The sequence below is a fragment of the Dasypus novemcinctus genome, chromosome 14, assembly GCF_030445035.2.
Source record: "Dasypus novemcinctus isolate mDasNov1 chromosome 14, mDasNov1.1.hap2, whole genome shotgun sequence".
Taxonomy (NCBI): domain Eukaryota; kingdom Metazoa; phylum Chordata; class Mammalia; order Cingulata; family Dasypodidae; genus Dasypus; species Dasypus novemcinctus.
The window spans coordinates 104,204,860-104,232,820 of record NC_080686.1 but is presented as its reverse complement, the minus strand read 5'-3'; the positions used below and the strand labels follow the sequence as shown (position 1 = coordinate 104,232,820).

The 27,961-nt window shown below is 43.5% G+C and overlaps 1 protein-coding gene across 30 annotated transcripts in view; it reads left to right on the top strand.

Annotated features, from left to right (window-relative positions):
• PTK2 (protein tyrosine kinase 2) overlaps positions 1-27,961 on the top strand; it is a 327,553-nt gene that overhangs the window by 234,254 nt on the left and 65,338 nt on the right. For 18 of the 30 annotated variants that reach the window (XR_011645712.1, XR_011645713.1, XR_011645710.1 and 15 more), the window contains 9 exons: positions 137-193; positions 1,506-1,526; positions 2,674-2,771; positions 10,355-10,439; positions 14,507-14,607; positions 16,294-16,409; positions 17,310-17,410; positions 20,018-20,107; positions 23,471-23,675. Coding sequence is in view for 26 of the 30 variants with exons in the window: in XM_071208056.1 (XP_071064157.1) it covers positions 137-193; positions 1,506-1,526; positions 2,674-2,771; positions 10,355-10,439; positions 14,507-14,607; positions 16,294-16,409; positions 17,310-17,410; positions 20,018-20,107; positions 23,471-23,675 (874 nt within the window). In the remaining 4 variants the exon portion in view is untranslated. The remainder of the gene's footprint in view (positions 1-136; positions 194-1,505; positions 1,527-2,673; positions 2,772-10,354; positions 10,440-14,506; positions 14,608-16,293; positions 16,410-17,309; positions 17,411-20,017; positions 20,108-23,470; positions 23,676-27,961) is intronic. The other 12 variants (XR_011645711.1, XM_071208058.1, XM_071208067.1 and 9 more) reach the window with 1 other exon arrangement.

Genomic DNA, 27,961 nt, shown 5'->3' with positions numbered 1-27,961 from the left:
ATTGAATAGCAGTGTATTAAGAATATTTCAGCATAGTAGGGGATTTAGGCAGATAATTTTGTCTTTTCAAATTACATTAAAGGCTAGGTGGTCAAATATTTAACAGCTTCCAACATATCTGTTTCCTTTTCTGCAGAAACAGACGACTATGCTGAGATTATAGATGAAGAAGATACATATACCATGCCCTCCAGTAAGTAGGCTTCTAATTTTGTTCTTGTTTAAATTTGGCAGGTATAGATCATACTGAAAAGTTTTAGACATGATTCTCCTTTTGAAACTGTTTTTTAATACCTCATTCAGTACTTAATGGAAATGTTCTTTTCAACCTTTAGAGTTCAATATTATAGGTGCCTATTCTAGAATAATATACCCAGATACCTATAATAATTCAATTTAGGGCCAGACTCTTTGTAATCTTGTTTTCTGACTTTATGGTAATACTGCATTTATTATTTAGAGTATATTCTCGCTGTAGAAACTTACTTAAAGGTTAAATATATGCACACGTACTCAAAGAATTGGATTTCCCATTTGAAATGGTTTATGCTTTATTGCCCTTGAATAACCAACACAGAGACTCCAGCGTTCAAGCCACACACCACGAACCTCCTGCAGCCTGGAAGTCTCAGAACCGTGCATCTCTGTGGTGTGCTGCTTGTGGGTCAAGGAGAATCTGAAGTCCTAGATTTTGGGTTAGAATATATAGTCCCCAGATCTTGAGTTAGATAAGCCCTTGACATTTCATTCACTTGAAGTAATTTAGACCTGCCTTTTAAAGAGGTCCAACTGTAAGTCCACCTTACAGCTTCAGAAACCTTGACAGTCCAACATCTAATCCCCTGGTTGCAGCAGAGCTCTACGTAGTTGTTAAAGAAAGGTTCCAGGTGCTTTGCCTCTCTGTGTAAATATTCCAGAAGATACTTTCATTTTGGACTTACTGCGCACATTGAAGAGATGTTAACAAAATAAGGAGAAGCAGCCCGTGTCCCTCGGGAGTGCGCTCTCTCCGACGGTGCCTGTGCCTCTGTTCAGGAGCTCCCGTTTGGGAAAGTGACTGGAAACAGTCGAAGCTGAAGCTCCAGTGGGTGCACTTGGATTGACAGTAGCAAGTTGGGAAATGTAAATTTAGGTTTAAAATTTTGTTTAGCCCTTTGTACATCCCAGCAGAGAATCCAAAATATATATAAATTTAATTTTCGTCGTTGAGTAGTAAATGTCCAACATGGCTAACTTTTATCCACACTACCCAAAAATGAGTTATGATATAGGAATTTATGAGATAGGAATTTAAAAGCATTTTTTATACAACATTGGGTCGCCTTGAAAATATTTAATTTTTATTTGTGTTTAGATCTCCTTTTTGATTCATATTCATGCTTATAATATTTAACAGTTTAAATAGTATTAAAATGTACTATCGAAGTTTTTTGTTGTTAATTGAATTGCTATTAGTTATTTCTAAGCAAGGTCTTCAATTTTTTTCTCTCTTAATTGCAATACAGAAAGCTATGGAATAGATGAAGGTAACAGGTTTCCTTTAAAATAACTGCATTTGCTTGCAATTGCAACCTCTGGAGTGATATGGGATGTTTCCATTTTCAGTTAACTTTTATTTTTAAACTATTTGTCATTGGTTTACTCATGTTGTTAAATCAGTGGGATCACTAGCTAAAGTGATTTTAAAGAGGAAAAAAACATTAAATTTTGGGTTGAATTTTCTATGTGATTTATCATTTGATAAATATTTAAAATATTTGACTGTTGGTTTATTCCAATGGTGATTCCATTAATGGATGGAATATATACAGTATGGGTTACTGAAATGAGTTTCTTGAACATTCCTTGACTGAAAATAATCAAGATCCCAAGGAGTTAATTAAATTAGAATTCAGTCTCCCGGGTTCCTTGTTGGTAATTTCTTTTCATGTGCCTCAACAGCCAACTAAATAATTGATGCTATATAAATCACAACAATTCAACACATTAATTTGAGGCAAAATACCTTCAAAATATAAAATACTTCTGGTTTATTATGTTAATATATCTGACCTTGATTGCAAGTCATCTAATTTTGAAATTTTTTTTAGAAACTACCTCTTTAAATTCTTTTAGCTCCATGAATAATATAGAGATAGGATTATAATAAAGTGGAAAGCTCTTACATTTCAAAGCATGAAGTTTACTTATGACAAAATAGCAATTTTATGTTGTGTCCACATTTACAAACTTTAGTCATTTGTAAAATAATTGCTTTAAATAACTTTTTATAGCCTTTATATTATTAATACCTACACTAATTGCACTTATTAATTAAGCATATAATTTAATACTTGGATCAATTATTTGAAAACTATCAAATAGATATAAATCACACATCCAAATCTATCTTTACTATATATCTTTACTATAAATCATTGTTATATTAATATATATTACATATACTGTATGTTAATAAAATTCATTGTTACAGCAGTTCAACTAAGGCCTTAACTGTGACCTAAATTTCTTTTTAAAACTTAAGAGAATTCCACTCTATTTAAAGCAGTTTTATAGATTGTGCCACAGTTGAAATGTTTACTCATGGATGATAATGAAATGAAATGTCTTAGGTATTAGTTCTGTATTTGGAATACAGTATTTACGTTTTCTTGTTTGGATCATCTTTTACAGCTGGGGATTATGAAATTCAGAGGGAAAGAATAGAACTTGGACGATGTATTGGAGAAGGCCAATTTGGAGATGTACATCAAGGAGTTTACATGAGTCCAGTAAGTCCTTTAAGACCACCAAAAATTTGGACTAATGATGACTGGTTAAGTTTGATTTGCCTCTATTTACCTTCATGAGTTCTCAGCTCTTCTAGGTATACGTTGTTTTCTTTTATAAAACTCATCATGCATGTCAACTTATTTGAAATATTCCAAAATCAACAAACAGCAAAATTAGCTCCCAGAGGGCTGAGACTTTGGTTCATTTTTAACTTTCAGCCTACAGTATTGCCCATAAATGACTGAATTGTCAGATGAAATGGGCAAAGTCGGCAGCTGTTAGGTTAGCCAATATTCCTCCTTACCTGTGTGTTCATGAAGGAAAATTAATTTGCCCCACTTTACCCTCCAGAAAAGATTGGTGGTTTTTAAAATTATTTTTTATTTTTTAATAACGGTTTTATTGAGAGCTAATTCACATGCCACGAACTTCACTCTTTCACAGTGTACAATTTAGTGGTTTTTAGTACATTTCATGTTTTGCAACCATTATCACAATCCATTTTAGATAATTTTTATCACCCCAAATGGAAACCCATCCTCATTAGCAGTCTCTCCTCATTCTCCCCTGGCAACCACTCACCTACTTTGCATCTCTAAAGGTTTTCCTCTTGTCATTTCATGTAAATGGGACAGTTTACAATGTACCACTTTTTGCAACTGATTTCTTTCACTTAGTCTAGCATAACATTTCAAGTTACGCACATGGTATAGTGTGTACCAATACTTCATTTCTTTTTGTGGCTGGATAATATTTAATTGCACGCATATGCCAAATTTTGTGTGTCTGTTGATAGTTGGATTGTTTCCAGCTCAGATTGTTCAGGATAAAGCGGCTGTGAACATTCATGGCAAGTTTCTGTGTGGACGTGTGTTTATGATTCTCGTGGGTTTTGTACCTGAGAGAGGATTACTGGGTCCCGTGCTCCTCTGGCTTAACTCTGAGCGACTGCCAAGCAGTTTTCCAGAGCAGTCCACTGTTGATCTTCCCACCACCAATGTACGAGTTCCATATTCTCCACATCCTGCCAACAGCTGTCATTGTGTCGTTACTTTTTTAGACCAGAGACTTTTTTGAAAGGACATTTTAGAACAGAAGTTCTCTGTGGAAAGATTTCCACAGAGTTTGAATGAAAAACAGTCAACTTATTATCTTTATCTTCTCTGCCCTCTAGCCGAAATCTAGCATTTCCTTTACTTATGAATGTATACAATAAATAAATTACAGTAGTATTCATTTCACCTGACTGGCAAAGGGGTCCGTGGAACTCCTGTTTTAGAATTATAACATGTAATGGCCCAAGAAACTTTTTTTTAACTAGTGATAATGACAAGTGTATGAGATGGTTCTAATAAAGCTGTAGTAACAGGTAGTTGACCTTCTCTGTTACCCCTGCTTTTGGAAAATGCTTTTGGAAATGACTGGCATTTTTCCCCCAGTAACTTGATGTCCATCCTTTTTTTTTTTTTTTTTTTTTTTAATATACTTTATACATGTATCAAGGGTATGTTGAACATTTCTTTTATACCAAAAATTAAAATAGTTTTGTCAGGGACATCCAATATTTCCCATGATGTAACCAAACAAATTAGAAACTGCAAAAAAAGTTCTATTTTAAAACCTTTACTTGTATGCTTATCATAAAATTATATAATTTATTATGTTTTGTAAGCTGTTGGTTACTCTTTTCCCAGTTTTTTACTGTATTTGTGTTATTTTGTCTCTTTAATTCTCTTAACCTATGCTCCTAATGGCAAAAATTCAGTAGAAAAAGCATTTTGATCTACATTTAGTCAAAAGCCCTAAATTTGGCACTAACTGACTGTGAGACATAGGGAAGTGGGGTTTCTTCACTGTAAGTTATTGAAATGGAAACAGGGGATTTCTGTGATTTCTTCCATCTCTGAAATGCTTCATAGGTAAGCCTTCCAAAGTCCCCAGACTCTGCTTTAGCCAGGTCATGCATCTAGGGCAAGGTTGGTAGACTTTATTTTACTTACTTTTAAAATAAGTGATCCATGTTCATTATGAACATACAAGAAGACTTTTTTTTTAATATCCCTAGGCAATATTTACTGAATGAATCCCAGCCCCAGAAAAATATCAAGGTGCCCATTTTGTGAACTGCTTTCCCATGGGTGTTATAAATGAATGTTTGTTTTTAGTGTTTGCATTTTACAGTGCAAGGGAGTCTCTTCTCTAGGTTCTATTATAAATCCTTTTCCGGATTATGCTTCTTAGTGTTCTATAAAATCAAATAGCATTTTATCAAGCATTCTTAATAATTGGTCCAAATATAATTCAGAATATACAATTTCCAGGGTAAAGACCTGCTGTTGTTTACTTTGAGATTCTGTTTAGTCTTTTAGCAATTATTTAATGATTGTTTACCATGTGGCAGGAGGTGAAAACACAATAATTAAAAACAGGAGAGAGGAAGTAGCTCGAGTGGTTGAGCACCTCCTTCCCCTGTACGAGGTCCCAGGTTTGATCCCTGGTACCTCTTAAAAACAAACAAACGAAAAGGCCAATTCTCCTTGGGGAGTGAATGTGGCTCAGTGGTTGAGCACCTGCTCCACACGTACGAGGTCCTCGGTTCAATCCCCAGCATCTCCTTTGGGGGGAAAAAAAGTTGAAAGTCCTTCTCTCACAGGACTTTAATTCTGAGGGTCAAGAGGACTGGCAAAATCAAATCCGTGTAGCTCAGGTGTGGGGGTGCATCTGGGGAGCACCAGGCACGGAGGTAGGAAACTCTGTGAGGTGGTGGGGTAGCCAGAAAAGACCTTTCTGAAGAGGTGACCTCTAAGCAGAGACCTGCAGTGAAGGAGCGAGCATTCCAGGAGATTTCCGGGGGGAAAGAGCAGCCAGCGCAGAGCCTGACGGAGGACAGGGACAGGGAGCCGAGCAGCAGGGCCCCAAACGCAAGGCCCCAAAGGCGGCTGAGCCCGCCGGCCTGGTGACGTGCTGACTTTCAGTCTGAGGGCCGTGAGCATGAGGTTTTATTTCAAGACTCGTTAGCGCACGCGCTTCCTTAGTAGGCAGGGTTATCAGGCTTATTTTTATTATTTGGAAATCTTCTCATCACTTCAACATTCTTGCATCACTGCCAACGAAACTCTATACTCCTGGAGTATTTATGTATTAGTTGGCAGGATTGATGATTGTTTTGTGCTCTAGAGAAGTTTTAACTCTTATTACTCAGATCTTTAAAATCTGCATTTTATGTCATTCATAAGGGATCTCAATCTGCACATGCTTTCTGTAACCTATTTTTGTGTGGCCAGCACCACACATACAGAATTCATAGCCTTGATCCTAAAGAAATGTACAGTTTACATAAGGAAAATGAGCTGAACTGACCAAAGCAAACAGCATATGTGTAAAGTGGTTTGTGGGTAATGATCTTAGGAAGGCCCTAAACTCAGGCACTGGTAGACAGGCATCCTGTACCCTCTCATCCCTCTGTGGGGCCAGCGCCCTGTTCTCCAGGGACCAGGTCACCGAGCACCCAGAAGCTTGCCTGGAGGTGCCTGGTGCACGGGCACCTCCTGCAGAGGCTAAGGAAGGATCGCAGGCCCCGGACCAATTCCAGTCATTTACCTTTGATATTTCTGTGGTTGGAAATATTTTATTTCCTGGAATCATCTGTCTGCATTTCGTGTGAAATTTGAAATAAATGAATACAGTTTTAACGTATTTTTAAAATATATACCACAACTAACCGTAAATAAGCATACATTTGAGAGATATTGATGGCATCCTTTAATTCTACTATTTATAGAGCATAGACTTGAATCTGGTACTATTTTAATGGGGATTTTTGAGCAGACAAGAGACAATATCCCTGTTCTCTTGAAACTCAGATTTTAGTGATAGGAAACAGTGATCATGTAAGTGATAGTAACGACCACGTGGCAGTGCGCGGGGCTGCAGGCTGTGTAGATAATGAGTGTAAATACGTGAATATGTGCATGGTGTCCTCCCAGCTTGTGCTGAGGGTCAGGAAGAAAGCTGGGCACTCTCCCAGGGAAGGCCCCTCTGAGAGGGGCCTCGGCGCACACACCTAGGAGGGGTGTTCCAGGCCGCAGAATGCGCGGGGAAGCTGCAGTAAAGTGCCCCTGGAGCGGGTGCAAGGGGCAGGCATGCAGTGGCCGTGGAGGGGTGGCAGGGTGGCCCTCTGTTGTAAGGACGGTGGGAAGGGAAGCCCTTGCAGGGTTCTGAGCAGAGGATTCAGAGGCTCTGGCTGACGTGTTACAGGCATCACTCACTGCTGGGTGGAGGTTGGGCAGTAGAGGGGCAAGGCTAGATGTTGCCGTAGATTAGAAGGAAGGCGGCTGCAGCCACCTCCACCCAGGGCAGTGGGTGTGGTTAAGAGCTGGTGGCTGGGGGGCGGGGGGAGAGGAGTGGTCAGATTCTGGACACAAACTCTAAGTAGGAGCGATAGGCCTCGCTCCTAAATTGGCGGATGTAGGGGCTGAGGAAAATGGAAGAATCACAAAGAGCTTCAGGATTGTTTCCCTTGACAGCTGTGTGGATACTGTTTCTTTAAGTGAGATGGAGAACACCAGGTAAGAGACATATTTGATGGCAGGATATCAAGAGTTTTGTTTGGTCATATCAAATTGAAAACAACTTCTCTAAATCCTGTTGCAAGGAAGAGTAGGTAGATTAGATAGGAGAGTCTGGCTGAAAAGAAAAGTTGGGGCTAGAAATATACATTTGGGTGTCAACATCTAAAATGCACCCAAGTCTTTGGGCACTGGATGGGGTAATTTAGAATAGAGTGGACCAAAGGACTGAACCCCAAGATGTTCCAGCATTGAGAAGATAATCATAGTACCTTGACTTCTAGTATCTTCTCAAATTCTAGTCTTGACTGGCTGTGGTGCATTTATCTGCATAGCTTTTCACAGTCAGGGCCCAAGGACTCTTCTGAGAAGACTTGTATATTCGGGCTTCATCATTGCTAACGTGGACCCCATTTCAGAGCCCAGTCCAGTGCAACTGGCAATTCCATCCCAGCTCAGGGATGTGCCTTCTGCTCAGGGTGGACACTGTGTCCCCCGGCTGCTGCCTACATGCACTCCTGAGGCCTTGGGCCAGCCACTTAGCCCTTCTCCTCCATCTTTTTCTCTGTAAGATGGATATCCCAGACCCGGTCTTGCAGCTCATTCTGGAGACTAACATAACGTACAAAAGTAAAGAATAGAAATGTTCGAAACCTGTTAAGAAAACCGAGGCACAGAGAAGAGGTTAGTCCTGCTGCCCCCTTGGGCCACATGGCTTAGTTCTCCCTCACCTCTGAATCTGATGGTCGAGCCATCTGGCCCCTCCCAGGGAAAGAAGAGGGGGAAAGGAGTCAGAGAAAGCTGAGCGCAACACACACGCTTTCCTTTGGAGCTACAGAAGACTGGTTTCATTCGCGTTTCAGCTGTCATCCCCTCTTAGCATGTCAGAAGAGAAAGGGAGCGCATAAACCTGGAAAAGACTTCAAAAGCAGTCAGCTGACAACAGTGGAACCAAGACATAATTCAGTACTTCTTAACCTCTGCAAATTCCCCATATTCTCTCCACTTCTTTCTCCTTCCCTCTTCCTTTCCTCCATTTCTGCCTCCTCCTCAACAGAATGAGGCACTTGCAAAAATATACAGTATGAAATAAGAGGAATAGGTGCTTGTAGCAAAGGTGGCATAAAGCCAAGGGGAAGATAAGCATGCACAATTGCTAATCAGACTCATCCATAATGTTGTTGATTTGCTAGAGTTTGCCTCTTATTTCTTGTGTTTCTTAAGCTCTGTCTGTTGAACTCCTTTAAGGAAAGATAAGCCTTTTGGCTTCCAGGATGGCACATCTTCTTGGTTTTCTCCTGTCTTACCAGTCACCCGTTCTTTTTCTCCTTTGTCCTTTTCTTCTCTTCTCCCTCACCTTGAACCTCTGTGTTTCCTCCCGGGTGGTTTCGTCCAGGCCTGTGGCTTTTAACCCCCTGTACTGACGATTGCGGATCTCTTCTCCTGCCCGCCCAGGGAGGAAGGTCCTCTCCACTCCCCCGTGTGTTCGGCTGCCTCCCAGACATCTCAGGCCTCTTCCCAAAGCTCAGCTCATCTTCCTCGCCCGCCTTTCCAGTTTCTCAGGCCAGAGACCTGACCTCCCCCCACACTGTCAGTCAGGAAGCCGTGCTCGCTCCGCCTCCAGAGTGTCTCCAGAAGCTGATCCCTCTGCCACCTGTGTCGGGGCCGCCGTCCTCTGTGCCCCACATGACGTGGTGGCCTCTCAGCAGAGCTCCTGCTCCTGCCTCCCCTGCCTGGAGTGATCTCTCAGGAACGCAGCTGGAGCGCTCCTTTTACAACTTCAGTCAGATGCTGGCGCTCTGTTGTATAGACCCAGCACTGGCTCCCCATTTCCTTTCAAGTAAACACTGGAAGCTCTCTGTTGGCCTAGGAAGTCCCACACGGTCCAGCTCCTCTGTTGCCGCTCTCCCCCCCTTCCCTCTGCCGTCTGCCCCAGCCACACCAGCCTCTTCGCTGTTCCTTGACCATGCCAGACCTGCTACCCTCGCAGGGCCTTGTCTTGGGCCATTCGCTTAGCCAGGCCCAGCCTCCCCTGCACAGCTGCGTGGCTGGCCCCTCACCCCCGTCAGTTCTGCGTGCTCTCGCCGCCTCAGCAAGGGCTGCGTGGGCCGCTGCTCAGTACAGCAGCCCCAGCCCCGCTCCTGTATCCTCAGCTCCTTTTTCTTTTTCCCACAGCACTGTTACCTTCTAACAAGTGATATAATTAATTAATTTATTATGTTTATTGTCTGTCTTCCCCACAGCTGGACAAGAGCAGGGTTTGTTGCCTCTTTTGTTCACTGATGTATCCCAAGCACCTAGAAATGTGCTAGCAAATAACAGATACTAGTAAATGCTTGTGGAGTGAGTGAATACGTAATGGCACCTAGAGAGGAAATGGCTCCTGGAGATCTAAGGCTCCTGGCCTGTGTCCATATTGGCCAGCAGCCTGTCCCTCCATCTCACTGGCATTTCCTCCAGAAAGCTTGGCCCTGGGTGCTTGCCAGAGCAATGCTTTTACCAAAGTCAGCAGGTGGCCATCTCTACAGGTGACAGCCTGTGCTTCTCACCTGGTGCTGCTGTAGCCATGGCCACTTGGGGTTTATGGAGACCACGTGTGTTTCTGGTAAGAGCCATTTGACCGTGGATGAGAATCAAATCTAGGTCTTTTATTTTGTCAGCACCACACAAACTTCAGTTTGAAGTGCCAAGTCTAAGAATATTAACACACTTGGAGTGTGTTCCAAAGCCAGCCATCAGGACGGTGAAGTGCCTTTGAAGACCGGGAGCAGAATGCAAAGAGACACTTAGCTGAGGCCTCTGGTTCTGTGAATTGCCTCTGACAATTGTATCTGCATTTTTTCCTTGGGATTTTATACATAATATTCCAACTTAAGATTTTACAAACTCTGTATCTCTCTGGTCCAGAATCCACATAGTTGCAAAGCAAACAACTTTTCATGAATGTGCCCAGTGGTTAATATAGAGAATCTCTTTTTGCATGTGTGTGTGATTGTATAATTTCCCTAACACAGGAGAATCCAGCTTTGGCCGTTGCAATTAAAACATGTAAAAACTGTACTTCGGACAGCGTGAGAGAGAAATTCCTTCAAGAAGCCTGTAAGTTTCTAGAAGTTTTCTGTGGAACTTTATTTGGCTTTGTATCTGTGAAACCAAAGCTGTCTTTGAAGAAATTTTTTAAAAATGTTTTGACTGTTATGAGACAACTATATTATCTTGCCTTGCACAGTCAGTATCTATATTTGTACAGGCACATAACTACGTATTTTTCCAGGTTAACTGTGGTGTTTAGGATGTTAAAGATGGATTGATTTCCTTTCCCTTTGTACCTTGGTTCCTGGTGCTATTAAACATGTTTGTGTTGGAATTGGTCCAATGTGCAAATGATCCTGGCCCAGAGCCTGTGCCGGGCCCTGGGGACGTGGAGGTGAGCAAGACAGACAGCCGCCCGGATGGAGCTCACAGCCGGAGGGAGGAGGACAGCCGCCTCCAAACCAGGAGGACTCACTCCCACCTCTGGTGCCTTCCTGGGTAACTAGCTAGGAGGCGTTTGCCCTGCCCACAGTCCCTTTGGCTCTTGGGCTGTGCGTCCCACGATGGAGCTGCCTGGGGTGAGTGGGTTGTGAGCAGGTCTTCTCTCCTTCTGCGCGTGGTGTCTCGGGACCCCATGTTGTCCGTCCCGGGTACCTTACGCTCTTTTCTGCCTCCCCTCACACTGTGGTGGTCTTTCTCCTCCTCTCCCACCGCTTGTTCTTCCCCAGCCCCAGCTCCCAGCTTAGAAGTCACCTCCACAGAGAAGAGCTCTCTCTGACCACGACCATGTTCCTTTCCTTCCTAAGTATTTTTAATTAAGTAGACCTTGTTTACAGGTTTAGCCTGTCTATCCTCTAGACTGTGAGCTCCATGGGACAAGGACTCTGTCTCTTCCTCTCACTGCTCTCTGCCCAGGGCCCTGCAAACAGAAGGCACTCAATAGATGCTTGCTGTATGAATGGATCCTGGTGTCCTTCATTAAATGTACATCAAATGAGCCCATTCTACTTTCCATTTTAACAAAAACCCACCCTACAGCCCAATAAATTAATAAGTCATAGAGTAAATCGTGTTGAACTGCATCAATTAAGTCCAAGTACATCCTTCATCCTCTTCCTGAATCTGACTTCAGCATAGGACAAAGCCTGCCCAAAGACTTGTGTCTCGGCTAGTTTATTACTTCAGGGCACCGTAGCCAAGAGGACGCAGAGTGCGTCTAACATCATCACCTAGCACCCTGTCTGCCTAACCTATGGTGGTATTCGTGTGCATTGTGTATTTCAAAAAATTAATTACATTTCCCTAAAATTATTCTGGGTAAATATTGTATTGTGATTTTTGTAGGACTTGGAGTAATCATTACACAAATCTGTTCTGGAATTTTATAGGAGTAATCAGGTCAGCCTAACCTTGTTTTCTTCAGAAAGGTTACATGGCTGTTATTTCAAGGAAATTAGGTCATTGTTGTGTATCTAAACTTCTGGAAGGCTTTTAACAGGTTCTAAGTATGGCCTAGATCAGGGGATAGATAAAATTTTCCTGTAAAGACCAGATGGTAAATATTTGTGGGCCATACGATCACTGTCACAACTATTCAGCTCTATCACAAACAATACATAACGGGATGAGCGAGGCCGTGTTCCAATAAAACTTTATTTACAGAAAGAGGTAGCAGTTCGCTGGCCTTAGTTTACCGCTCCCCAAGACCTAAATGAGTAACTGGTTAGTGCAGTAGGGATAGTTTCCTAGTGACTACAGAACTCCTCTCCTCTTAGCCCTCTGCTGTTCACTATGTTTAATAATTAGAGCAAATATAAAAGTCTTTTTTTTTTTTTTTTTAAAGTCTTGATAATTGTGTTTGAGGACATCATGAAACTGAAAATAATAATAAATGAAAGTAAATAACTGAAAATGAATGTAAAGGTACCATTTGGGGTCCAGGGGAAGCCCTGGATACCTTCAAAAGACCTCCCCATTGGCCCCCTGAGAACTAACAGGTGGGGTAACCAACCAGAACGGCAGACAGCTGGGGCCCCTCCCAGCATTAGGAAGGGGAGGAGTGAATAACGCTTGGTAAGGGGTAGCCCCATCAGCCCAAGTGCACACTCTGCCTTGAGGAACCTGCATCTGCAAGTTTAGGTATATAATTCTGTTTTCTTCTATTTCTCAATAAACTACTGGCCTAACTTTAAAAATAAATAAATAAACACATACGTACATAAATATACAGGACACCTGAAAGTTTATCCCAAAAGATCACAATATGCTTAGGCAGTGAACTGAATCCGACAAGGTAAATGTTCATTTTGAAAATAAATTTGGGATTTTATGCTGGATGTTCATGTTTCAGAGCAAAGCAAAAGTACCAGGTTCTATTCTTAGGATATGTGGGAGATTTGGGAGGAACCTTAGAAATTTGAGTTTAAGCTGTCTCAAGTGCAGGGGAGGCAATCTGCAAGAAACTGTGTGACTGTTGGGTGCCCTGATGGAATACCTAGTGTCTAGAGTGAGAGCCATGGGAGGGCCTGCCTCCTGCATCCTTCCAGATCTGAGTTTTATTCCTCGGTGGGCTCCATACTTAAAAAAGGCTATGAATAAGGTAGGGTTTTGTTCAGAGGAAGGTGACTTCAGTAGTGGACAGCTATGAGAACACACTCTCGAGAAATAGCTGCCGTTTAGTTTAGTCTTTAGAAGACACACTGGCAGAATGTGCCCCTGCTCTTCACCTTTTCAAAGGGCCGTTGTGTGGAAGGGAATTCAGACACAACTTTTTCCAACAGACGAGGCAGAAAAAATGGGATGGAAGGTAGAAAGAGAAGGAATTACTGAGGGAACCAGGAAGCTGTTACTACCAGTTGAAGGGAGAAATCCAAGAACCACACATATATAAGGAATAAGGAATTCTGAAATGGTTTTACAAATTGATACAAAGAACATTTAAATTCATTCCACCAGGCACGATTTACATTTCTGAGGCAGGAGTTCCAGGCATTATCAGCTTAGAGAGTTGTGAAATACCTGAAGGACAGTGAAAGGCTGCGTTGACCCAAATGCGTGCCCTGGACAGGACCCAGGCCAGTGAGGCTCTGCCCCTTCAGAGGCTCCCACAGTTCCTTCCACAGTGGCACTGTTAAAACGTGATGGCTGCTGCCATTCTGCTGCCTTTGCTTGGCGTCATAAAATCAACCGTGTGAGTCCTCCAAGAAAACTATCTTTCCTGTTTTAATAGTCTGGAAAATCCAAGTGCTTTTGGCATCACTTGGATTAGGTCACCTTTCAAGTCACTTCCAGTTCCACGACTTCCTAATCCTGGGGCCCTGGGAAGTGACCGTCTTAGCCCTGATAGGAGAACTGTAAGTGCACACACAGCCTCACGTACGTGCCCACTCAGGTGAGCACCCGTGTGTGCAGGGCTGCTTCTAGGCAGGCACATGCCTTGGCTTCCCTTGGGACAGACACAGCACAAGAAACGCAGCAAGGCGGCGCTGGGCACGTCCTCACTGCAGGTCAGGAACTGGTTCTTTGGCCCCAAAAGTGACCACTTAAGTGCAAAGGGACAGGGTCACTTAAGTGCAGAGGTGGATGCAGGAGCCACCCTGGCTTAGAAGCCCCATGTCCCAACCAGAAACCCCTTGTGACAGCCCCATGGGCACAGTGTCCAGGGCTCTGCAAGGGACAAGGCAGTTACCGGTCTCCACACTCCAGGAAGGGCTGACAGAGCGTCCCACCGGCATTTATAGTCAAGCACAATTTACAGATAGGGTGGTTTTTACCTTAACGTTGCCAGTAACTGAATTACACTTTCTAACTTGATCAGTTTTCCAGAGGAAAAACCTAGAAAGTGGGTGCAAAGTCAGATTTGCCCCCAGAGGAGAGGGTTTTGTTAACCCTGTAGTCACAGGGTACCTGCCCCTGGAAAACTTCTCTGCTGACAGCATGTGGGCTCGGCCTCGTCGGCCAGCTGGGCCTTCGTGTGCACTTGAATGCCAGGGGGTGCCCTTGCCAGCCTCACTGTCCTGCTGAATCGAGGCTGTGGTTCCCACATCTTTAGCCCTGTGTTTTAGTTGAAACTAGTCACAGAAAACTGGAAAAGCTTCCAAAAGAGTAACTCTGGTCGACTTTTTTTCCCCTAGTAACTATGCGTCAGTTTGACCACCCTCACATTGTGAAGCTGATCGGCGTCATCACAGAGAACCCGGTCTGGATAATCATGGAGCTGTGCACGCTGGGAGAGGTACCACGCCCTGAGCTGCACACCCCGTCTGGGTGGCCGCGGCAGCCACACGGGAACCCGCACGTAGCGCGTGCTCAACACCCAGAGTGTGGTCCCCTTTGCTTAAGAAAAAGAAGTACAAAACGGTTTATATCTTGGATTTTCAGTAGAGTTGTGATTTAAGATAGATCCAATCACGGTTTTATTTCAGAGACTATAAGTAAAATATCCCCACATTCAATATTGGCAGCAGTATCTTCCCCAGCCAAACTTTTTACCGGAACTGGTACTGACAGGTGGTCTTTTTTCTCCTCTGATAACATTGCCTAAAAAAATAGCCCAAATATTTGAGGAATAAAAGAAGCTGTGTTAATGCAGGGTAGTGGACAAATGAAAGCTGACTATAGTTAAAGGTAAACAGGTTCTTCGTCTTTCTGAGAATTCTCTTTACAATGTCTCTCTGTGATCCTAATCACAGTTTCTTTTTAAAATGTGAGTAAGTCGAGTGTGTACAAATCTGTGTCTTTGGCTTTCTCCAAACCAAGGAAAGGCTCTAACAGTGCTTTTTAAAGTGTTCTGGGGCTGCAGCACCAGCACCGCTGCCCCTGTGAATGGCTAGAAGCACACCCTCTATGTTTGTGCGTGTACTCAAGTGCAAGAGCCCCTGCTTGTGGCCTGCCTGGTTTGGGTACACACCAGGTGTCAAAGACAAGTTATTTTCCCAGATGCCTAAGCTTCGCTCTTTGGTACTAAAATTTAGTAATTTAACCATTTTAGTAAAAAAACTTTCCAAAATATTATACACGTACCTTATTTTTTAAAGGCTACAAAGCCTTTTAACAGTTTTGCTGTTAGTGAGTCCTCAGGACTCCCAGGTACCAGGATTCTGGGGGTGCTTGGGTTCCCTCCTCTGCATTAAAGTATCATTTCTCCCTCCTGGGAGGAGCCTGCGCCTGCCCTTGCTGCTCTCCTCGTCGTATTTAGTGTCAGAGTGTGAGGGATGCAGTGGTAAGACCTAGAGCACACCCCTTCCTTCTCTGCCCTGTGCTTCCCCTGGAAAATGGGTTGTTTAGGTGTATTTTGTACACAGTGTTTTTCTCTGTTTGCTTTTGGAGAATTTGCTAATTATTCTGGCTTACAAAGAGATTGCTAAATGTTTCTTTATTGATTTTGTAGAATTAGGGTATTAAGTTCACCGCTTTTCTTTGCTCTATGAGCATTTAGCCAAGTTACTAGTCAGTGGCCATAGGGGCTAGTAAGCACAGCGGAAGGAATGCCCCTTACTAGCTCCTTTGTCCTCTGCATAGGGGAGCAGGGGGTCCCTCTGGTGCCCGCCTCCTCACTGCCTTGCCCTCAGAGTGGCCCAGGCATGCCGTGCGGCTTGAGGTGGAGGTAGACTTACTGGGGGTTAGTTAGTAGTACGTTATGTATTATGCTTTTACTCATTCCCTGGAAACATATCTTGCTGTATTTTTTTGGAAATTGGTCTATAAAATTGTTATAAAATTTTGATTTTAGAACAGAATTTCAAAAACAGGATTAACCTTAATTTCTGAGCTGAAATGTTTCTTTCATTATACCCTTTTTTCATTGGGGGAAACTTTATAGATGTGTTTGGAAATGATCAGCTTTATTATTAAATGTTGCTTTTTGGCTGTCAATTTCTCCAGCCCTAATTCTTTTTCTGTTTTATCTTGGTTCCAAAAGCTGAGGTCCTTTTTGCAAGTAAGGAAGTACAGTTTGGATCTAGCCTCTTTGATCCTGTATGCCTATCAGCTTAGTACAGCTCTTGCCTATCTAGAGAGCAAAAGATTTGTACACAGGTAAGATAACATTCATAAAGCTGTTAAATGTGAAAAAGGTGAAACGATTGCCTCCTGCACAGGACAAGGTGGTGATGGAGAAACTGGGAGGTCAGAGATCCTGTGCACTGTAGATCCCTCGATACCATTTGAATCTACTGGACTCAGTTGCAGAAAACCAGGCTGCGTGCTGTCGGGCCAGAGCAGAGTACTTGCTATTGCATGTCAGTACAGCTACTGGAAGGATGCTCCACACTTGGAGTTTGAAATGCTTTATGATGATTTCAGGTCAATTATTCACTCAGCAAGTACTGTTGAGAGGCCAGGCCATACTTGACACTAGAACAGTGAACCTGTGGAAATGATAAATGAGAGACTCCATCCTGGAACTTTCTAGTAGACCACAGTGTCACAGCGACATCTCTTGGCTTTGCGCAGAATTTCTGTTTTACTCTGGGTTTCTGGAGTATATATTTGCCTGACAATTTGATTGCTAGGAATTGTGTTAAAGTTTTGTTATCCTTGAAGATTTTTCCAGCATTAAAACAAACTGCATCAGCAAGTCATTTAGACATGTTTGGAAGACTGCTTTTACTTTATTTGAAGTGACACTTGTGTATCACCATCAGTTAATGCAGTTGACCAGATAATTTTATGAAATAAGAAACCTTTCCTTACTTGATAATAAACTTTGCCATCGTTCAAATTCATCATTTTTTAATGAGAAAATATGTGCCACAATATATTTGAAGTAAAATAATATCTTTTTTGACATATGATAAATCTCTTTGCATTGTATTTAAAGCCTCCTTTGTAGGATTTAGCAGTATGCCTTTTTATGTAGTGCAGACAGTTTTGTGGAATTGTGTTTCTTCTGTTTTCTTGTGTTAAAATTTATTGTCCCAAATTGTTACTTACCAGGGACATTGCTGCTCGGAATGTTCTAGTTTCCTCAACTGATTGTGTAAAATTAGGAGACTTTGGATTATCTCGATATATGGAAGACAGTACTTACTACAAAGGTAAGAAAGCAGAGCAATAAATGAGAATATGCACAAAATCTTTTATGCATTTTTTTGTTTTGTTTTGTTTTTAATTTTGGTGGATGGGAGCCCAATTGCTTGAGCCACATCTGCTTCCTATTTTTTTTAAATAGGTGTGCTCTAATATGCTTGATTGATTTTTGACAAGCACAGTCAGTGGAAGGATAGCCTTTTCAACAAATGGCTCTGCTACAAAATGTGAGCCTCACCTCCACCTCATACCGCAAACAAAAACCAACTCAAAATGATTGCAGGCTTAATTATAAAACAAAACTTTTAGGAAAAAACATAGTGGAAATCTTTAGGATGTAAGTCTAGACAAGGAGGCCTTATATTTGGCAACAGAAACTTAATCCATAAAAGGAAAAATTGATACATTAAACCAAATCAAAATTTAAGGTATTTGTTCTGCAAAAGACCCTAATAAGAGTATGGGAAGACAAGCTTGAACAGGAGAAAATAGCTGACTAGTATGTAAAATGTGGAAAGAACTGTCAAAACTCAGTAGTAACAGTAAATTAGCAAATAGGCAAAAGACATGGACAGACATTTCCCTGAAGAGGACATCCAGATGGCAAATAAGCACTTGAAAAGACGGCCAGCGTCTTTATCCATCATGGAAATGCAAATTAAAACCCAAGTGAGAGGGGAGCACATGTAACCCAAAGGATTGTGTGCCTGTTTCCAATGTACGAGGTCCCGGGGTTCTATCCCTGGTACCTCCTAAAAACAAACGCAAAAACCAACTCTTACTGGGGAGTGAATGTGGCTCAGTGGTTGAGCACCTGCTTCCCATGTACAAGGTCCTGGATTCATTCCCCAGTACCTCCTGAAAAAAAAAGGAAAACCACCATATTGAGAAAGCACTGCACACTTATCTGAAGGGATACAATAAAAAATAGTGATTATAACAAGAAATGCTGGTGAGGATGCAGAGAAACTGGATCTCTCCTGCACTGTTGATGGGAATGTGAAATGGTACAGCCCCTCTGGAAGACAGTTTGACAGTCTTAAAAAACAAAACCCACAGTAGACATGCAGCCCAGCAAGCATGCTCCTGGGCATCTATCCCAGAGAAGTGAAAATTTGTTTCTACAAAAACCTATACTCAAATGTTCATCACATCTTTATAATACCTGAAAAAATAGAGTTATCCCAAATGTCCTCCATCCAGTGAATGGTTAGACACCGCAGAGCAGATGGAACTGGGTATGGCAGCTTGTGAAGGAGACCTGACTTAAACTCTGTCATCTGCTAACTCCAACACCTTTGATCCATGCCTTGTTTTTTGCTTTTGTTTTTGTTTTGTTTTGAGGTCCTAAGGGCTGGGGATTGAACCCAGGACCTCATGTGTGAGAAGCTGGCACTCAACCCCTGAGCCACATTGGCTCCCCTAAATTGGTTGGTTGTTTTTTGTTTTGTTTTGTTTTTCATTTATTTTGCTTGTTTCATTTTTGTTGTTGTTTAGGAGGCACCAAGAACCGAACCTGGGACCTCCCATGTGGGAAGCAGGTGCTCAACTGCTTGAGCCACATCTGCTCCCCATCTATTTTTTTTTAACTGAAATCTAGTTCATGTGAATTTTCTTTAATTTTGCCAATATTGGAATCAGATTGAATTGGTTCTTGAAATTATTGAGCAAATATTTTTATTTGTAGTATTTGTATTCCTACAACTTCAGCTAAAGTTTGAATTAATCCACATTATGGTATTTGCGTATGTATTGCTACCATTTTACAAAGACCCTTGCAATGATTAAAAAGTTTAAATGCTTCTTATTTTTTACCCAAAAAAGTCCAGATTCCTTGGCAGGCTGAAGGAGCCCAGCCTTCTGTGGCAGAGCTCGTTCACCAGCAGCCCTGCTCCAGGCCCCAAACCCCCAGCCTGGTACTCTCCTTGGCACCTGCAGCCCCTCCGGACCCCCTCCCCTGGCTGACTCCTTCCCTGCAGGCCCCTCCCGGCCCCTTCCCCTGTGCCCACTGTCATTCCCTGTCTCTCCTACTCCTGGGGCCCTGGGCCAGTGTGGAACTTCTCTTTCACCCTAGATCATATCTGGGTATGAAAATTCCTTGGTAAATGCTTCTCAGTTGTTCATCTTGGTAACTTCAGAGACTGAAGGCATGTTCTGGGCGGCCGTGGGCTGTGGCCCTTGGTGGCACATTGCTCCTTAGGCCTCTAAAGAGGAGTGACTTCAGCCTTTCCCTAAAAAGCAGACTTCATTCCATCACCACCTCCTATTCTCCATCCAGTGGTGAAGGCCTTTCTTCTTAGCAGGGCTTCCAACCTGAAGGTTAGGACCTCTTGGTGAATTGTGAGAGCTTACGTAACAGAGCTGCAGGCTGATAGTGCTGCTTGACTCTTTCCGGAAGGAAGGCCATCAGGGCTTGATTTCCCTATGCCCTCTAATCCTACCTCACCCCAAATGACTCAAAAGAAAATAAAAAGCCACTCTCCCAAAGATCCAAGGGGTCAAATGCCTAAAACTTTTATAGATACATATATCCACTAAAAATTTCAGCTAGCTAACTAAGTGTTATATCCTTAAGCAGGTAACAGGAAAATAATTTTCTAAAATTTACCTTCTAGCTTCCAAAGGAAAATTGCCTATTAAATGGATGGCTCCAGAGTCCATCAATTTTCGTCGTTTTACCTCAGCTAGTGATGTATGGATGTTTGGTGAGTATTTTGAAAAGTTTTATATTTTTAAAATTGTATTTCGTATATTTATAAAATAAACGTATTACCCCCTTCCCTCACCATCTCTTTCATCCAGCCTCTTCCTGGGCTCACTGGGTACTGAGTCAATGAGCATGTCCTGTGCCCAGTGCTGGGGCACAGCCCTGGAAGATTCCGCTGTTTGGGTGCCCTCGCTCCTCTGGCTCACACCCTCCTTGGTCCCCTTTGCTCTTCTTCCCTCACCAGGGAGAAGGCTTGCCTATTTTCTTCTTCCTTTCCTCTCTCCCTTTGCCATCTCATTCATTTCTTTTACGTGAGTGACTTAGCATTTGTCTCGAGCCTGCGTTTGAGACACTGGCCTTCCAGCCTTTCGCTGAACGTTTCCGTCTGCTTCCACAGCAGGTCTTCACACTGCCCTGCCCACAACTGTCCTTGCTGTCTGTCTGCGGGATCCGACCTCCTTCTGGCTGTCTCAGGACTTTCCTCAAGGCTGGACAGCTTGAGCCTCGTCTTCTCTCATTTCTACTTCTGTGAGGTCTATTCTGTCCCTGCCTGCCTGCTCCTAGCTAGGCCTTCTTTCTCTTCTAATTCTTTTTCATTTTTTCATTTTTAAAAATTTTAAATATGGATTATCGGAACACCTCTGATGGTATAAAATTGTGGATCGAATTCATTCATCTAATTCTTTAATTAAACTGCTTCATCCAAAATTTATCATCACCCACTCTTTTTAACATGCATGGTTTATATAAAACGCTCCCCCAGCCCTGCCTTTCCTGGGCTTGTTCCTTCCATCCCATGCCTCAGCCTTACACTTCCCTCCAGGCCTGGGGGAGTCCTGTCTCACCTTGAACTTCAGGCCACCTCTTCGGTGAAGCCCACGTGGCAGTCTGACCAGACCTGACCCCACCGCTGCGGCACCCCCGTGCACTCCTGTCCTGGCACCCTGCCTCCATCCTGCGTGGTGTCCTGCACACACACTTTCCCTGCTAGGTTATAACCCCCTGACAGGAGACACCTGCTAGGTCTGTGTACCTAGGTTCTTTCTGTCTTGTCTCTCAAGTAGGTGTTCTCATTTTTTCTTCTCTTTACTGAACTGTTGATTTTTAAGAACCATTTACTGCTCCGATAAGAGTTAAAAGAAGTAACTTCTGAGTAACACAGGGAATGGCATGACATAGTACGAAAAGGCTCTGAAGTCAAGTTGATGTGGTTTGAGTCCCAAGAGCTGCCTTATTATAGCTGTAAGCTTTAGAACTTTTATCCTCTCCTGGAAGACTCTAAGATGCCCATCTCTTCACATTTTAACATTGCTAGGAATCCAGAGTGTGTCTTAAAGTCAGTAACATTTTATAGCTGGTGCGAGCTGGGGGTGTTTTTTATGTAGTTGTCCTTCCCTGCACTCATGTGAATTTTGTCAGTTTCGTTCATATTTTTATTACTTTGGTGTCTCAATGAGTTTAAAAGAGCTTTTGGCAAGAGTAATATAAAATTTCTGGGAGGTAAAACTAAAGATGAGAGTAGTATCATAGTTCAGTTGATAGCACTTCACCCCCTTTTTTGGTCGTATAAATTAATAGTATATCCTATAATCAGTGGCACCTTAGATTTGATAAAATAATCTTTATAGTAAGCTGGAGTTATTGTAAGGATTACAGATCATGGATACATATTTCAAAGAAGCATGCCAGAGACATAGTGTGCCTTCAAGAAAGAACGTCCAGTGTTGTTACTGATAGTGCTGTAATGTGTGGTAAGGAAACAGAGCTCAGGCATTATCTTTTTTGTGGACACTTCACTTTGAAATTACTGGACTGTTGCAGAATCAAATCCAATTAGTATGGTAATGTGCTTTGAAACAGGTACAGTTCTAGGTACTGAACATGCAAAAATTAAGTTGTAGTTCCTTTCCTCAAAGGACCAGTTTTGCAGTGTGAATTTTATAATAAAAGTAGATACGAGGTGACAGTAGTTCTCTGTAGGGAGAATGAGGAAAACCCCAACATCACAGTGCAGATAAAAAGGAGAGCTTGCAAAGAAGCAGATAAAAGAACATGAAGCATAGAGACTCCAAAGGCATGTCTGTGGCGTGCTCAAGGGGCGGCAGCAAGTGCAGTAAGGCAGAGCACGGGACGGTTACCCAAAGCCAGCAGCAAATGGCCTGCCACATACCCAGCTCAGCTGGCCCTTTGCTTCTCTCTCGTCATGTTATGTGGCTGTCATTCTCAGTGTCTTTATTCTAAAAGTAAACTATTGCGTGTTGTTCAGAAGACACCGAGAAAGTATTTGATTTCCCAAGGGTAGTGTGCAGCTAAATTTTTTGAGGTCACATGTTGTGATATTCGCAGGTGAGATCACTGCACCCCAGAGAACCCACAGTTTTCCTGTGGGAGAAATAGTAACTTTTTAGTAGATAAGCAGATAACAGTGCCACTGTGCGCCCTAGGTGAGGGCATACTGTCCTGGCAAAGGGAAATACATAAAGGAATCCAAGTTCCTTTATGTAAAATATAAGGCTCGCATTGGAGGGTTTACTCTTTCAGGCCCCAGGTCATCTTCTATAATGGTCAGCAGGTTGGGTTAGGCAGTGTACTAAAGTGGGAGAAAAATCTGAAATCTGTTAAGCTTTTTTTTTTTTTAAGATTTATTTATTTATTTCTCTCCCCTCCCCCCCCCCCCCACCCTGGTTGTCTGTTCTCTGTGTCTATTTACTGCATCGTCTTTGTCCACTTCTGTTGTTGTCAGTGGCATGGGAATCTGTGTTTCATTTTGTTGCGTCATCTTGTGTCAGCTCTCTGTGTGTGCGGTGCCATTCCTGGGCAGGCTACACTTTCTTTCACGCTGGGCGGCTCTCCTTACGGGTTGTACTCCTTGCGCATGGGGCTCCCCTACACAGGGGACACCCCTGCGTGGCACGGTACTCCTTGCACGCATCAGCACTGCGCATAGGCCAGCTCCTCACGGGTCAAGGAGGCCCGAGGTTTGAACCGCGGACCTCCCATGTGGTGGACGGATGCCCTATCCACTGGGCCAAGTCCGCCACCCTGTTCAGCTTTTTAAAACTAGTTTATTAGGCCATGAACTACCACTGTAGCTGACAGGACATTTTCTAATACACAGAGAAATAATCCTCTTAGAAAAACAATGACCTTTTCCTTGATTATAATTCAACATTTCATTATTCATGTCATATTAAATTAATATGAATATTCTTATTTTGTAATAAAACTATTTGAATGCTACTTTGGTGAGCATTTGGTGACCACACAGCTGGTCCTCTCGTGCCCACTCTAAACTTACTCCTGAGACCCAGGCATTCGTCTGCAGGCTGGATTTACAGGTGCTCTGATCCCCACTCCGCAGGTGTGTGCATGTGGGAGATCCTGATGCACGGCGTGAAGCCTTTCCAAGGAGTAAAGAACAACGACGTGATCGGACGCATCGAAAACGGAGAGAGATTGCCGATGCCTCCAAACTGCCCTCCTACCCTCTACAGCCTTATGACCAAGTGCTGGGCCTACGACCCCAGCAGGCGGCCCAGGTTCACTGAACTCAAAGCTCAGCTCAGGTAGGAGGCGGGCAGAGAGGGCCTGGGGGGTCTTGCGGCTCGTCCTCCTCTGCCGTGGTGGCATATCACGGTCCCTTGGTCAGACCTCTGCGAGGCTCCACTCGCTCGGGTACAAATAGGATTGTTTTTAAATTGGTTTGCCTTTCTTTATACCTGGCTAGAGTCTTAAGTAAACTATATCTTAAAATCATAACATTCAAGTTACCATCCGCTCCCTCTGCCCTAGCTTCTGGCTGGCGTGGCTTACAAACCTGATCTCATCTGGCCCCTGCCTCCCTCCCGGTCTCATCTCCTTTCTCTCCCTGACACATTCGGCCCCAGCCTACCCGCCTCGTCACACTCCTCCCCTCGGCGCTCACGGCCTTTCGTGCCGTTTCCTCTCCCAGAAGTGCCTTTCCCTGCCTTTGCCACCTGATGAGCTCCTACTCAGGCTTCAGAATCCAGCTCAGTGGCACCTACCTCAGGAAACTTCCCTAGTCAGCCCCTCCTCAACGATGGCCACTTGCTGGCGCTTTCGAAGACCTCTGCTGTATAGGAAAACATCCACCTTGCCTGTTCGGCTTCCGTTCTGTGGCTCCCGCTTCGTGTTACACACCACTGGGCCCCGGAGCTCAGGAGGTCACGGTCCCCTGGAGCGACAGGGACGTTTTTGCTTGTTGTGTCTTCTGCTAGCCTGTAAGTGCTTGGTGGGCCTCAGCTGTGTCTTTCCCTGTACCTGGTGCTGTGCGTAGGATCTGGCACTTCAGTAAACGTTTGTTGAATTGAATTGAATTAGAATCTAGGCTGAAACGTAATACTTTAATAAACAAAACTTTTTAATATAACACAGGCAGGGGGAGCTTAAATTGTCAGCTCAAACCACCACCATGGTTCAGTCTGCTCTGCTGCTTGTTCTCACTGTTTTCAGTCCTTCCTTGGTTCCAAGTGGAATTTTCATTTCTTGATTTGCCAGATTTTAGTCTTTTCCATAAAAATTGCCAAATAGACCAGAAGACCCTGAACTCTCAACTCGCCCTCCCTTCTCCTGATGCTTGAGCCCTCTCTAAACCCCCTTCACCCTCACCCCATCTTGAGGCAGCAGAATCTGTTAGACAAGGAGAACTTTCCAAGGAAGGCCTGAGGCCACGCGCAGAGGCGTGAGAGACTCATCCCATCAGCAGGTATGTGCTGAGCACCCACTCTGTTCTCAGCCGGGCTCTGTGGGGTCCATGGTGAACCTAGCAGAACCCCTTCCCCCAGAGAGTGAAAGTTCTGGGGCGGGGGGGGGGGTGGTAGAAAGAGACGGTTCTCCACCACACAGGGTGGTGAGCACTGCGCGCCCGAGGGAGGGCAGTGCTGGCTCAGCGTCCCGGGGCCCCAGAGGACAGCTCTGCTCCCCCTTTCCCAGCTCGCCCTTCAGGCACTTCCAGGCCGCTTTCTTACCTCTCCATTTTCTTCAAGGTCCAAATCTCCAACTGCTTAGTTTATTCTCATAACATTCTGTCACCATGAGAGCTGGTTTTTAAAAATGCTTTATTTCATGTTTTGCTCATAAGTTACTTTGTTCCTCCTTAACATTTCCTCAGAATTTAAGAAATCTTGTCCTTGAAATCTCCCCTCTCTGGCACCTGTTTCTCAGCCCATCTCCGTGGCACCTCCTGTACCTCAGGGACTTGCTGGCTCCTACCAGTGGGAAGGATAAGAAAACGAAAAGTGCTTTCTGTTCCACCCACTGCCTCTTTTCTCCCAGTGCACTTCCAGACTTAGCTTACCCGTCCGTGTGCCTTTGCTTCTCAGCTCTGCATATTTTAGCTTCAATCTTGCCACCTTCTCACAGGTCCGAGGCATCAGGTTTATCCAAAAAGTGAAGCATTACTTCTCCTCTGAGCCAGCTCTCCTCCTCACCTCCTGTAGGGTATGCGGCCGTTCCTTTATCTCCCTCTCCTGGGACTCATCCCGACTTCCTCCCAGTAGCCACTCAGGAGCTGGAGACTCCATTCCCTCCTAACTGCTCCCTCTCTCCAGATTCCTCTCCCAGCGGCCAGGTGAAACCGCTCGCCCTGATCCCTGTTCCCTCCCATCTTGGGTAAAGGCCTCCTCCTTCAGCGCGCCTGTCGTCAGGGCGCAGAGTGTCTTTCCACCCCTCTCCCACTTGGCGCCTGTGGCCTGGAGTACTTCCTTGTCTGTCAAGGCCTGTTTCCCGTGCTGCCTCCCCATGACATCACAGCCGACTCATCTTTGCCCTCCTTCTTGTTGAGCTCACCCTGTGCTGCCACAGATGCTTTCCCGTGTTCAATTCAGTTCAACAAATCCTTGAGCCGTCCCGTAGCTGAGCCTGGTGCTCTCCCTGAGGAGAGAGGACTGAAGCACTTTTCCTGCCCTCGAGGAGCTCACAGTCTAGTATGTCTCCTCCCTACTAGACTGAAGCTCCTTGAGGGCAGGGATCGTCATGCTCGCCCGCTGTGGCCCCTGCAGGCTGAGCGCCTGCTCTCGGGAGGGGCAGGCAGCCCTGGGGGAACTGGAACTCCTGAGCCCGTTTTAAGGGCTTGTCTCCAAAAGCTCCCTGCAGTGTAATTTTAGAACTAAATAGAATTAGTGTTAAAGTGAACTAGACTATCATTCATGGATATCTTCTTATGTACAGTTAGCCCGGGTAATTGAGAATTCATTTATTCTATATTTTGTTTCAGTCTGAGATGGTGTTTAACTTTGCTTTTTGAATATTTGCGATATGGCTACCAAATAGGCCAATACATTTAACCTTGTAATATAATAGCTTTCTTGCACATTTGCACTTACAAATCTATCACAATAATTAATGGGTTATTTCTATTGAGTTTTTCAACATTTTTATTATATTCAAGACTTTAATGAAGAAGCAGTAAGTTTTGGATAGCCCTTTTACCCCACGGCAGTTGAAAATGTTTCCCAATTTCCATTTTCCTTCTCTGCCTTAAAAGAATATAGTGCAGGTAGGTTCAAGTTACTGTGAGATTCCACTCATTTTGACTGGGCCGTCTATTCTTTTTGACTGTATCGGTTGAGAAAAATAGCTTGCATGATTGGGCTTGTTCGGCAACGTCATAGGAAAAACACGTAGATCGTACTTCTCTGACTCAGGGAGCCTGTTTTCTTACTAGAAATAGATTAATCCTTGGGTGACCTGTATCAAAGGTAAAAATTCCTCAATATGAATACTTTAAAGTGATCACCAATGATACTTTCTTAGAATATGTCTCTAGCATTCTTGTGCTTTATAACTACCGGGAAATAAAAGTGTATTAAGTACTTTTTGGATGAGAAAAGAATTGTAGATCCCTGGTTAATTCATTTTGTTCCTTCTTAGGTGCTATACCAAGCAAACCATAATAAACACATTTCGTATTTGCCCTTTTGTAGCTTATGTTCAAAAATATTTCTCGTCTGTACTCTCTCCTTGATTAAGATATGTGCTACTACAAAAAGAAAGCATCTTAGTTTCACCTTGATATAGAGAAACAAAATAAGTTAATGTTAAGTTTCTTAAATCCTTTCTAGAATGAAAGCCATAGAAAAAAGTTGTCAAAATTTAAAGCTTTGTCCCATAGTTTTTATGTTTTTAAACTTTTTATTGAGGTATAATAAAAGTATCTTATCTTTAAAAACTGAATGAATTTTCATAAATTGAACATGCCTGTGAAAGCAGCACTTGGCTCAAGAAAACAGCCTTCCGGCACTCCAGAGGCCACCCGTCACCACTTCCCTGCTCACCCCCCAGGGTAGCCATTATTCTGGCCACAAGATTGGTTTTGCCGGTTTTTGAACTTGGTATAAATGGTGTCATTCAGGATGTACTTTCTGTACATGGTTTGTTTTTCTCACCATTTAGTTTGACGGGTCATCCAGCTGTTAAGGAGCTGAGCTTCGTTCTCACTGCTGTGTAGCACTCCATCTGTGAATACAGGCAGCATCTTTTATTCACCCATTCTACAGTTAGTTGGAAATTAGAGTATCTCACAGTTTGGGGCTATTGGGAATAGTTGTCTGGGAACATAAGATAATGTGTCTTTTGGTGAGCATATGCACAAAAGTTTCATTCGGGTATATCCAGGAGTGGAATTGCTAGGTCAGAAGGTATGCTTTAATTTAGCTTATTAGGTAAAAAGATATGTAAGTGGTATGTGAACAAATTTTCCTGACCTTTCATATTCTAAAAGAGCTCTAATTTTGTAGTTACCATGTTGGAACGCTGTGCATGTTTTTGAGTTGCTCATCCATCACTGAGCTCTACTCCCAGAGTAACAGAACGCCTTGAGAACCAGTAGTGT